This window comes from Canis aureus, chromosome 9 (genome assembly GCF_053574225.1).
Source record: "Canis aureus isolate CA01 chromosome 9, VMU_Caureus_v.1.0, whole genome shotgun sequence".
NCBI lineage: Eukaryota > Metazoa > Chordata > Mammalia > Carnivora > Canidae > Canis > Canis aureus.
The window spans coordinates 41,745,279-41,758,052 of record NC_135619.1 but is presented as its reverse complement, the minus strand read 5'-3'; the positions used below and the strand labels follow the sequence as shown (position 1 = coordinate 41,758,052).

Genomic DNA, 12,774 nt, shown 5'->3' with positions numbered 1-12,774 from the left:
TAAATCATTATACACAATAGCATAGCTAAAATTTAAAAATTTTAATGTCAAGTATCAGCGAGGATTGGAGCAAGGAATTCACAAATTCCAATAACAGTGTCAAGTTGAAACTCATAGATTATGTAAAGTGAAATAAATCTGACACAAGAGTATACAGTGTATGTAAACCAATTCAGTTATAATTCCTTTATAGGGAAATAAAGATGCTAAGCTAAACAATGATAAGAGATCAAAGTGATGGTTTTCTTTAGGGAATGGGGCAAGGACTGGAAGAAACACCTAGGAACTCTGGAATGCGGGCAATGTTCTCTATTTTTATCTTGGGTGGTAGTTACATGGATGTAATTTATAAGACTACATCAAGCTCTACACCACTTAAAATGTGTGCATTTTTCTCTATGTATGTTATACTTCAACAAAAGTTTATTTACATTAGCAATACGAAGACAAAAAAAAAGCAAGACTTATGGCCAATTTCACTTCTAGGAAACTAGGTCATGGAAATAATTATGATTGTATGGAAACATTTTATGAACGGTAGTCTTTTTAGAATTGCTTACAATCGTAAAACTGTGAACATTCTGACTGTTAATTAATTAAATATAGTTCTTTGCAATAGAGCACTAGGCCTCCATTAACAAATATGTATGAATTCAGAAAGATGTTCATTAGAAGAGACTGAAAACAGTTTGGATAGCATGACCATTCCATGTGATAGATAGATAGATAGATAGATAGATGAATATATAAATTCCTTCCTGCTGCACATATCATGAAATCTATATACCAAATTATTTAGTGCTTATCAGTGATTGGTAGAATTATTGGTGACTCTACTTGGTTTTCATTATCTATATTGAAATTTTTAATTATATTTTAAATACCCTGGAAAGTACGGAGAAAAAATATAATAAATGCCTATTATTGTCAAATTTTAACATTTTACCACATTCGGTTCATATTTTTTTAAAGAGATGAAACACTGACACAGTTTAAGCCTTCTGTCTTTCCCTCTGCAATTCCATTTCCTTCCTTTTCCAGAGGGAAAAAAACACAATTCTAAATTTGGTTTTCATCATCCTCATGCATTTTATTCTACTGCAACTTCAAATGTGGGTATCCAGAAAACATATATAATCTTATTTTTAGATGTTTTAATTTTTATACAAATTAGTTATTTTCTAATTTTTATAAAATAAGCATTTATTTCCTACATAATTTTTAAAGTTATTTTCTTTTTTTTTATTAAAGATTTTATTTATTCATTCATGAAAGACACAGAGAGAGAGAGGCAGAGACACAGGCAGAGGAAGAAGCAGGCTTCATGCAGGGAGCCCAATGTGGGACTTGATCCTGGGACTCCAGGATCATGCCCTGGGCCGAAGGCAGACACTCAACTGCTGAGCCACCCAGGGATCCCTTAATGTTATTTTCAAGGTAATTATAGAGATATAGAACATGCAACTTTTAGGTTGCAGCAGAAAATCTCCACTAACTCAGAATCACAGGTCTGGAGAATATATTTATCAGTCATAAGTATCATAAAGTCTGGACTATAACTGTCTTTGCTGTTTTCTTGGTTTCATAGCACAAAAACTAGCACACAGTAGGTGTTCAAATATATTTATGGCATGAAATTAACCCATGAATCAGTCTTGAATAGGACTAGGTGTTGTGGTATTATTAGATTGAACAAAACTGGGAGATTCTACAAATTTAGTGGGTTAGTTTTCAAAAAAATCCACTCCAAAAGCATCCTACTATCTCTTGCCAGAGTAAGTAAACAATAGGCAAAATTTTATCATGGCAAGTTCTATTCAGACTGGTGCTGATACTATGGATAATGTAAGATATCATAATTCAGCATTCAATTTTCAAATGCAAAATAACATAAATGGCCAAAGATCTACCTGTCAAGATTTCCAGAGTGTCTTGTTTCCAGAAGAAACTCTGGACTGAATTTTATTGCATTACACTTATTTCATACTGCAGTAATTAGAACAGAAATAGCTTTCACATCATCAAACTACTTACATGAAAGTGCAGAATAATTGTCCAAATTAAGCCAAGAATAATGGATGGGTTTCCATCTATAATATCAGTAACATGAATATTTATTAGCTTGATCTGGAAAAGAAGAAACATGGGTTAAAAGGAGAAAACATTTTATAGCATTAATTTCTCCTGTGAATCTTCAGATGAAATTCATACTCACTGATCGGTTTTTTAGGAATGTCAGGGCATGTTCTATATTGATTCTACACTGGAATGTATTAGATCCTTTGTCTCGAGGCTACAAAATTCAAGCAAAATATATTACTTAGAAATATGAAAAACAATTTTTTAATCAACAAAAGGTTTTTTAATGTCATTTAAAAAGCTTACCAACTGTTGTCCTGAGAGTACTTCTAGCAGGTCCAGGAGGACATGCCCCTTTTTAATGTCTGCAAATAGGTCTGATACAACCGAGGGAGGAATGTGCTACAAGAGGTTACAAGAAAAATACTCATTCAAACATTGCTCCAAAAACATAATACCTTTAAGGATCCCATAAATGTGCTGTGTGACTTCACAAAAGCATTAATTCAGTAGTGATTTTTAATTAACGGGATGATAGAGAACACACAATGTTCTTTATCAAAGCATGGTAAGAGAAGTAGCGAACTTAATTTATCTCATGGCAAATTTCCAGTAACACAGCACTCTTGTAGCTTTCACTGAAAGCTTAAAACCTGTGCATGGAGGCAGCATTAATGGCATTTCAAATCAGCCAGTAGTGACCTATTTGGGGAGTAGATTACACTCCCAGAGTAATCTGTTTATGAATTTACCCTTCTAGAACTGCATTGGGCAGAGATAGATAGCCTGTGAGGAGAGACTCAGTCATTTTGTATCTAGATTATTCCAGGCACATGGTGTCCCTGAGAGACAGGATGGACAGTGATTAAGATCAAGGCCTCTGGATCCAAACTGCCTGGGTTTGTATTCCACCACTATCACTTACAAGCGGTGCGGCCTTGGGCAAGTCACATTAACGTCTTTGTACCTGAGTTTCCGTGTTCTTTATTTTTTTTTTTAAGATTTTATTTATTTATTCATGAGAGACACACAGAGAGAGAGAGAGGCAGAGACACAGGGAGAAGGAGAAGCAGGCTCCATGCAGGGAGCCCGACATGGGACTTGATCCCGGGTCTCCAGGATCAGGCCCTGGGCCAAAGGCTGTGCTAAACCGCTGAGCTACCCGGGCTGCCCTCTTGTTCTTTAAACAGGAATAATACTATCTCATGGGGATGTTGTCAAGTCTCATAAATGCAATGCAAATTCATTTCACTTAAAAAGCTTTGAACAGTGTCTAACATATAACACTCCTTACATATGAGTGTTATACATATAACACTCCATTGTTATTCTATTATTATTATATTTGATTTTAAAAAGATGCTGCTGCCTTAAATATTTTTAGAGCACTATCTCCCATACCCTTAGCAAAAGTCTCTTTTTTGTGTTGGGAAAGAATAAGAAACATCTAAACAAGGTCAAGGTGACTTCACCACATTCTTTCAACCTTTTACATGTCACCAATGCCATTTTGGGGCCCAAAGGAAGGGAAGGAGGAATAACTAAAATATGTTTATAGCTTTATTTGCTCTATTTTTTTCCTCACCTTTGCCAACTGTGAGTTGATCCAGCAGGTGAAGGTTTTCTTCTGAGTATCTTCCTGTTCAGCTATTGAAAAAAGACAACAACAACAACAACAAAAAAGACAACAGCAGTTATAAAATAAGCCTCAGAAGCCTTTCAAATATAACAAACATTCAAAGGTCTATCACTCTGGAGATGTGCACACATTCCAGAACTTTTCCAGCCTTTTAGGACTTGGTCTGAATTTCAGACGTTTGTTCAAGAAGTGCTTTGGCAATAGCATGTTGATATGAGATATTTTTTATCGCTGCAGGTTAGCTGACAAGAGACGATTTTTTAAAAGATTCTTATTTATTTAATTGACAGAGAGAAAGAGCACAAACAAGGGTAATGGCAGAGGAAGAGAGAGAAGCAGGCTGCCCACTGAGCAGGGAGCCCAATGTAGAACTCGATCCCAGGACCCTGAAATCATGACCTGAGCCAAAGGCAGACGTATAACCGACTAAGCCACCCAGGCACTCTGAGACCATGATTTTTAACACTTTTACCAACAAAAGAACATAAGTTCTTATAACACTTTTACCAACAAAAGAACATAAGTTCCCATATGGCCTTGACAGTGCAATATGAGGAACTGTGAAGAGAGAGAAGACTTCACAACCCCAAAGCACTTGCAGTCAAAGCAAAAGCCATATATATTTAAAAACAAACCCAGAACACCTGAAGACATTTTAAAAGGCTCATAAAGTCATGGACAGTTTAGTCTTGATATTTACAGTATTTATCACGGAGGACATATTGCCACTGCACTAACAGTAAATGAGCTGCAATCAGAGTCGAGTCCGAGCCACCAGGCTCGAATCCTGCCCCTGTACCAAGTAGCTGTGCAACATCAGTTTCCTCAAGGAATCAGGTAATAAGCACTCGCCTCCAGAGACTGTTAATGATTCACTTGAGAAGTGCCCGCATTTACTCTTATTAACAGGACAGGAGTCAAGGGGAAGATCTGAACACGCAGGGTATGTCTACCCCTCCTCGCCGGGGCAGGAGCAGGCCCTACACCCACACCACGCTCCCCACCAGCCCTCTGCCCTCCCCAGCTTCAGCAGGCATGTCAACCCTGCACACCAGAACTGAGTTTCCATCTCCCCAGATGTCCTCACCTGGCTGGCCACCCAGGAAGGGACAGATACCCTCTCCTCCCTGGGCCCAAGGCTCACAGCCTTGGCACCACCATCTACCTAGAGGTCACCAGGTCTCATACCAGCACACACGCACATACACACATGCACGCACATGTGCTGCACACACGCCCTGGACTCTCAGGTTCCCCTCTGTTCTCTCACTCAATTTCCATAAGATTCTGCACACGCCTCCATTTTTCTCATCTCCCACCTCTCCTTAACTCCTGAAACCGTTCCACTGATCGTGAACCCAGAGTACACCTTCAGCAAAATCCCCCATGTGTCCAAACCCTCTCTGGCAGGCGTTGCCTCTCTGCTCTTGGTGAAAACTGGCCCACTCAAGTGCTGGCTCTGCTTCCTCTTACTCCCCTTGTACCACAGGGTCCTTGCCCCTCGCTACTGCTTCCAGATCATTCTCCACTCTGTCCCCGAAGTACTCCAGCTTTCACTCTCAAGTCATCAGACTGTGCCCACTGTCATCTACTGGCCTCTGTTCACTCCTCACCATTTCTCAAAGATTTCAGTTCCTTCCCCACTGTCCTCTCTCCAATACAACTCCTACGTCTTGACAATTTCAACATACATACTGATGAAGCGCCCAACTTCCTGGCCTCTCCGTTGTATTCTTCTTTTCCAATAAACTTGTCTTCTCCTCTGCTTCAACCACTGACCACCATGGTCATACCCCTCACCTTAGCAATACTAGTAACTGCAACTCCTTGCAGTCTTGATTTTGTGCATCTCTGAACAACAGCCCTAAGCTTTTCAGTTCCTCCCCTCCAGCGCCCCAACTCCAACCACCCTTGACACCCATCAGCGACTCGAAGCCATTGAATTCTGCTTGCTTTGCACTGTCCTTGCCCTCACTGATACCCTTCCTCCCATCCTTTTCCAGCTGCTCCCTCATCAAGGTCACCATGAATCCAGGTCACCAAGGACCCTCCCCCGCCTCCGACTAGAGCCAGTGGTTGATTGTCAGCCTTCACCTTACTGGACACTGCACTCTCAGTTTTTCTCCTACATCACAAGCTGGCTTCTCCCTTTCTCTCACACTCCATATCCAATGCCTTGGGAAATCCTCTCTGGTGCTCCTTCAGAATATGACCACTTCCCACCACCTCCCAACCTGGATTACTGCACTAGATCTCTAACAGGTCTCCCTCCTTCCAGTCTTGCCCTCAAAATACTATTCTCAATGCAGCAGCCAGCGTGATGTTGCTAAAACGTTAACTCAGACTAGGAAACTCTTTTGCTTACAATCCTTTGAGGGATCCTCACTTCACTCCTTAAGACAGCTGCAAGGCTGACACTCACCCCCTCAGCTCATCCCCCAGGCTCATTCTACTCCAGCCACTCTGGCCTCCCTATTTTTCTCAAACTCCCTAGAAACATTCCCACCTTAGTGCTTTGCCCTAACTGTCCTTTCTCCCAGGTGTGCTCTTCTACAGATATCCCCATAAGCCTTTCATCCTATTTAAAGCTGTAACCCTTCCACTCCTGCTTCCCTTTATTAGCTCTCTTTTTTTCTAGCACTTACCACCTTTTAACATCTTACGTAAGTTATATATGTTTATTATGTCTTGCTCTTCTCCCAACAGAATATAAACACCACATAGACAAAGATGTTTTGTCTGTGATCTATTCTGGGTACCTAGAGGAATCTGGCCAAGAAGAGACTCTAAAGAAACTTTTGCTAAAAGAATAATAATACTTTAATTAGGGATCCCTGGGTGGCGCAGCGGTTTAGCGCCTGCCTTTGGCCCAGGGCGCGATCCTGGAGACCCGGGATCGAATCCCACGTCAGGCTCCCAGTGCATGGAGCCTGCTTCTCCCTCTGCCTATGTCTCTGCCCCTCTCTCTCTGTGACTATCATAAATAAATAATTTTTAAAAAATACTTTAATTAATCATATTAAATTGATTGTATTAATAATAAAACTAAATTATAATTAAATTAAAATTAATAAAGGATAATTTTACTGATTATTATAGTTATACTTTACTTACTATACTGAGACAGTCAAATCTACCTTTATGTGTCTATATTCCTTTTTTTAAAAATTGTCTGATCTACCTTCTAATGTTTTTCTTTGATCCCTTCCACTCTCCTTTATGAACCTCTAGCTACCACAGTTGTAACGACTGAAATTGTTGGCATGACATCTAACTAGAGCTCTTAAAATTTTTTTAATCTGATGTGAGTTCAGGTTGAGGAACTGAAGAGAATCTGAGTAAATGTGTTTTCGGGTGTTTACAATCCTGGCTGATTAGAGATTAACGATGCACTTAGCCTTGTTGGATTTTTTTTTCCTTTTTTAATCCATTTCATTTTTTTGCATTACCAGCTTAAATTAGTTATAGCCCAGTGATTTACACAGTACATGATACTCAATAATTATTAGTTGAACTGAATTGAGTTCTGGCAAGCCAACTGGATAGTTTAGGCTTTCAAAAGTTATTTGTGGGACGCCTGGGTGGCTCAGAGGCTGAGCATCTGCCTTCAGCTCAGGGCGTGATCCTGGTCCCAGGATTGAGTCCCACATCGGGCCTGCTTCTCCCTCTGCCTGTGTCTCTTCCTCTCCCTCTGTGTTTCTCATGAATAAATAAATAAAATCTTTTTTTAAAAAGTTACTTGTTTTATATAAACAAAAGAATTACAAAGAACCACAATTTTGTCCTACTTCAAAATGTTACAACATCTTCTACAATCTTTGGGATGTATTTTCATTGCTTTTTCTCTTAGTATCAGTAGATGATACAACAGTATTTTTAAACATATAGTTAAACATTACAGATTTAAACAAAAAATTGTATTGAAGGCTAATTTTGCTCCTCAAGAGAAAAAAAAAAGAGAGATAACAAGTTTTTATGACTCCAGGAGCAAATTACCTGCCCATAATGTACATTAATCAAGGCCATGGAAAAAAGCAGGGATTTTTCCAAGAGAGATTTTTCCTCCCAGGAGATATATGAAAAAGAAACTAATCAGGAATGCTGCTAGGTCTAGGAGATAAGAGTCTGCACTTACTTTAGGAAAGTTACATGGGGGAGAGGGGAGATATGAAGGTGGGTAAAATCATCTTGGAAAGAGGAAAACGGGGGATCCCTGGGTGGCTCAGCAGTTTAGCACCTGCCTTTGGCCCAGGGCATGATGCTGGAGTCCCGGGATCGAATCCCACATCGGGCTCCCTGCATGGAGCCTGCTTCTCCTTCTGCCTGATGTCTCTGTCTCTCATCTCTCATGAATAAATAAAATAAAATCTTTAAAAAAAAAAAGAAAAAAAAAGAAAAAGAAAGAGGAAAATGCTAGCACAACACTGAGTGCTCTAACTAGATTGTTCCAATTGGGGGCATCTGACCTAATCTGAGGTTGGACTGACATGTATCCCGACAAGGATAGAAACTACAACTGAAAATAATCAAAACTTGCCCAATGAAAACCCTAAATTATTCTTGTCTTAATTTGATAAAATCTAATAGAAACTGGGGAAGGGTGAGAGACAAAAAGAGAAGCAGTCAGAACAAATCCCCACCAGTAATCTCCAGTTAACAAAGGAAACAGCACGAATGAAATCTTCAGAAAAGGATTTAGAAAAGAAACTTGATGGCTTTTATTTAACTAACTCATTGTCCAAATTTAGAGAACAACTTGTTAACCTGGAAATTAGAACCCTTCAAATGCAACAAGGACTCTTTGCTTAATGGCAAACAAAGATGGCCCAAGTACAATTAAACACTTTTGCAACAGCTGAATTAAATGGTTTCATATGTGCCATTTTATTTATCCCTTGACACACTTTTCTCACATTTTTATACTGTCTTATCCCTGAAAAGCAGTATTAATTCAACAGGAACCAGAGCCAAAGAGATCACCCTATGGCAGGATAAGTAACCATTTGTTCTTTTCAAAGACTGACCCATTAGGAAAAAAATAATTGAGAACCGATTCCTTTAAAGCAACTTAATTTGAGTGGGTGAGATTTTTTTTAACTGTCAGATTTTATTTTGTAATTTCTGAGGTAAGTTTCTAATAAAATAATAAAACTCTTCTCAAAATGGCACGTAGAGAATAGAATCAGCAGATGTTAGGGATAAAAAGTGAAAGAGTTAAAGAGAATAATAAAATGTTATAATGGTATATTTCTCCATAAAATGCCAAAGAATGGAGAATGAGAAATTCTCTATCCTGATATTTAAGGCAAACAAGAAATATGCATAATGTAGAAAAACATAGTGAAGTTTATGTAGGTATTTCTGACTCTCATTCTTGGAAAATATCTGACTGAATTTGAGAAGCAAGACATTCTAGGCAAAGGTTTTCTCTAGATGTCATTACCATAAAAATACATTTAATCCCTGAGTTTGTCCTTATTCAATCTGCCTTTTGTGAGCTGGCAACACATACCCTTAGCTGGAAGACACCTTACATGAAAACAAATTGAGTTAAGCCCAATTAAGGAGTATGGATTTTAAATTCATTATAAAGTTCCCAGAAAAACTACCAGGGCTACTAGGGAGCAGCAAGACCCAGATGCACAAGAGTTCATCTACAGTGTTGACACCTCCCTCCAAATCAATTAATTAATTAATCAAAATGTTGACTCCAGCAATCCTCCCCGGTAGAAAGGTAGTAAAGAAATTCAAAAGCAGTTACCTCAGACATGAGAATCGTTACGTTTTCATTTAAACACAGAACAATGCATTATTACAATGTGGCTTCTCCAGGAATGTCCTCTCCTGAATGAATTCACTGAGAAAGCTCTACAATCTCCTTCTATGTAGGAATTTCTTCTTCCCTATTATTGGTTTATTGCTAACAGGTTTACTGCACTTGGCTCCAGATTCACTCTTTTGATCTGTCACTCTCCTCATTAAAATCTTTTGATCATTCCTTAATTCCTTAGCGAGTAAATTCTAAATTCTTAGCCTAACATTCTAGGTCATTCATAGTTTGGCTCCAATCTAATTTTTTGACTCATCTCCCATGACTTCTCTACTCCTATCCTACTTTTCTAGCAGACTATAAATCCACAACTCCCCAGTTAAGTTTCACTCTTTTCTGCATTTCATGCCATTGCCATGCTATGTATCCTCTGGAATGGCCAATCCTCCCATGGCCCTCTGCATTCATAAAAACTCAACACAACATACACGGTGGGCATTCAATTGACATCTGTTAAAATAAGACATAGTCTGTTCAAATGCCTCCCTCTCTAAAGGGAAATAGATATAATCTCTTCTGGTTCTAGTCTCCCACAACACTTTACTGGACTTTTTTCTTATTGTTATTAGAAAGTAATATACAATACTCATAAAACATTTTTCCAAGTAGTACTCAAAATTAAAGGTTAATCTTAACTTCCTTCAAAAATCCCATTTTCCTTCCCCAGAGACAACATTAATTAACAGTTTCCTGTGCATCTTTCTAGATAGATTAAATATAAAGCACATATATTCTAAAAAAGCAAGGATTTGTTTGGGTTGATCACTGAGTCACAAGCTTCTAGAATATCTCACTAGTAGAAGGCACTCAGTATTTGTTGAATGAATGTATGTATATGTAAATTAAATGATTATACATGACATAGCTTCATTTTTTAAGTTGGTAATTCAAAAAGCAGAGACTTAGGTATACTACTTAAAGTTAAAACGCATCTGCTAAGCTATAAGAAATATTTTAAAAGGAGATCATACCCTTCCAAATTTTTTGCTTACCAGAAAGTAAGCAAAAAATATCTGGCCAAAAAAAAGAACAAAGTAGATACGTATGTGCTGGTTTGGATATATTCTTAATTGAAAAAAAGTAAGTTGTAAAATAGTATGTTTACTCTTATTCTACCTGCAGCTTTTAGATTTTATTTTTAAGTAATTTCTATATCCAATATGGGGCTCAAACTCACCACCCCAAGATAAAGAGTTGCCTGTTCTACCGATTAAGCCAGACAGGCACCTCTCTATCTGTATTTTTATTAAAGGATGCCAATATGTATCATCCAACAGCTTACTTCTACCTTATGATAATTACTACTTGCTGCTCATATCAGCCTTGTGTCACCAGAGTCACGTAAGGGTGTGTGGTTTCTCTCCCACTCAATGTATAACCTTGAAGTTAAATATTTATGCTTGTGTGGTTTTGCTTCACCTTAGCACAGTACCTTGTGGATAAGAAGTACTCAATAAATATTTGCTGATTGAAAAACTCAGTAAGTATCAAGAGTATGGAAAATCAAACCGTCTTACTGTATGGAGAAGAATTTACTGACAACATTTCCTAGGCCTATGCTTTATCCCAGTCCTTGTTTTAAGAACTCCTGGACAATTTCTTTCTTCCATGAATAAAATGCCTTGAACAAAAGGGCAGGTACTATAATGAGATGCTGTTGCCATTCCTTAAAACAACACTGCCAACTCACTGTTGGCTGGGACAGAAATGGTAGGGATAACTAAATTTGGAAAATAATGCAACACATTTTAGCCATGTGTCCCAACAGCCATATCAAATAATCTTAATCAAGCTGTTACTGAATAGAAAGGGAACTAAAAATAATAAGCCCACCTCTTTTATTCTTTCTCATGGAGATGATAAACAAATAAATGAAGAAACAAATTAAGAGAATAAAAGCACACAGGCACGCAAAATCAAAATAAGAAAAGCCTAAAATATTTGAAGAATAAACAGGAAAAGGTGTGTTACTGAACTATAAAAGAGGAAACTATTAACTAACAGAAAAAGGAGGGTGGCAATTTACTACACATTTTCTTGCAACCAACCAGAAGTAAACTAAACAAGTCAGCAAAAAAGAAAAATAAATAGTTCCAAGACTGAGATCTCACTTACTGAACGAGAAGAGCTGAGTTTGGAAGGTAACTCCTGATTAAAAACTCGCAAGCACAGCATGCAACCATCTCTCAACCTCAACACTCTTTTTTTTTTTTTTTTTTTTTACGATTTATTTATTTGAGAAAGAGAGAGAAGGAGAGTGCATATAGGGGGAAGGGTAGAGGGTGAGAATCTCAGGCAGACTCCCAGCTGAGTGTGGAGCCCGATGCAGGGACCCATGAAATCCCACGACCCATAAAATCATGACCTAAGATAAAACCAAGAGCAGAAGCTTAACTGACTGCGTCATCTGGGTACCGCCTCAACACTTTTATGTCAATATTCCTCTCCTGGAGAATCTGTGTTGGCACTAAGGAAAAAACAGCACTCACCAATCAGATTCAGCATCCCAGGACCAAAATCAAACCCCTTCTCCCTCCCTCTCTCCACACCTATCCTCACCAGTGTTTCCACCTCACAGATTTAACACCATGATCCTTCATCATCCCCAAGTACAGACTCCCATAAATCAGGCCAAATTTGCTCCTGTGTAGCTCTGGTATCCTCTTCCTTCCTACACCACTAAGTTCCCCCAGCCCTCCTGGCCCATCTGCCATCAGCCATGGCCTGCTCTTCCCATGACCAACCAGGTCTGCTCTACTTTCTTCAATCCATTCTCTGCTTCAGCCAGTAGAACTTACCTTATTCTCCTTTCCACTTTGATGGTTTCTCTCTGCTCTAGGGATAAGGAGCAATGTCAGTAACAGCTGAGGAGGTGCTACATGGTCCATCCCAGGGTACTTCTCCAGGCTTAGCACACTGCACTCCTCCTCTCCCCTCTACACAGTGTTCCAGCCACTCCATCTTCTTCCGAGGCCTTTATGAGCTATGTTCCCTCCTGCTCAGCCCTTTATACCACCACCCCTCCCTTCATCTAGTCAACTTCCACTTTCACTCAGGTCTTAGTCAGTGGTTCATCCTGAAGGAAACCTAAGTAAATTTCCCTTTTGTTGTTTGTTTTCATAGAGCCATACTCACACCCCTGCCCCATTTAGCACTTTCCTCAACTTGTAATCACTGACAAGGTTAAGAGCACTGGCTCTAAAGCCAGACTACCTGGGTTCCCATA

At 38.9% G+C, this 12,774-nt stretch overlaps 1 protein-coding gene across 5 annotated transcripts in view; it reads right to left on the bottom strand.

Annotated features, from left to right (window-relative positions):
• SYNE2 (spectrin repeat containing nuclear envelope protein 2) overlaps positions 1 to 12,774 on the bottom strand; it is a 320,213-nt gene that overhangs the window by 241,627 nt on the left and 65,812 nt on the right. For all 5 annotated transcript variants that reach the window (XM_077909580.1, XM_077909581.1, XM_077909582.1 and 2 more), the window contains 4 exons: positions 3,665 to 3,726; positions 2,386 to 2,481; positions 2,216 to 2,293; positions 2,035 to 2,127 (listed from right to left, as the gene is read on the bottom strand). In XM_077909580.1, coding sequence (XP_077765706.1) covers positions 2,035 to 2,127; positions 2,216 to 2,293; positions 2,386 to 2,481; positions 3,665 to 3,726 — 329 coding nt within the window. The remainder of the gene's footprint in view (positions 1 to 2,034; positions 2,128 to 2,215; positions 2,294 to 2,385; positions 2,482 to 3,664; positions 3,727 to 12,774) is intronic.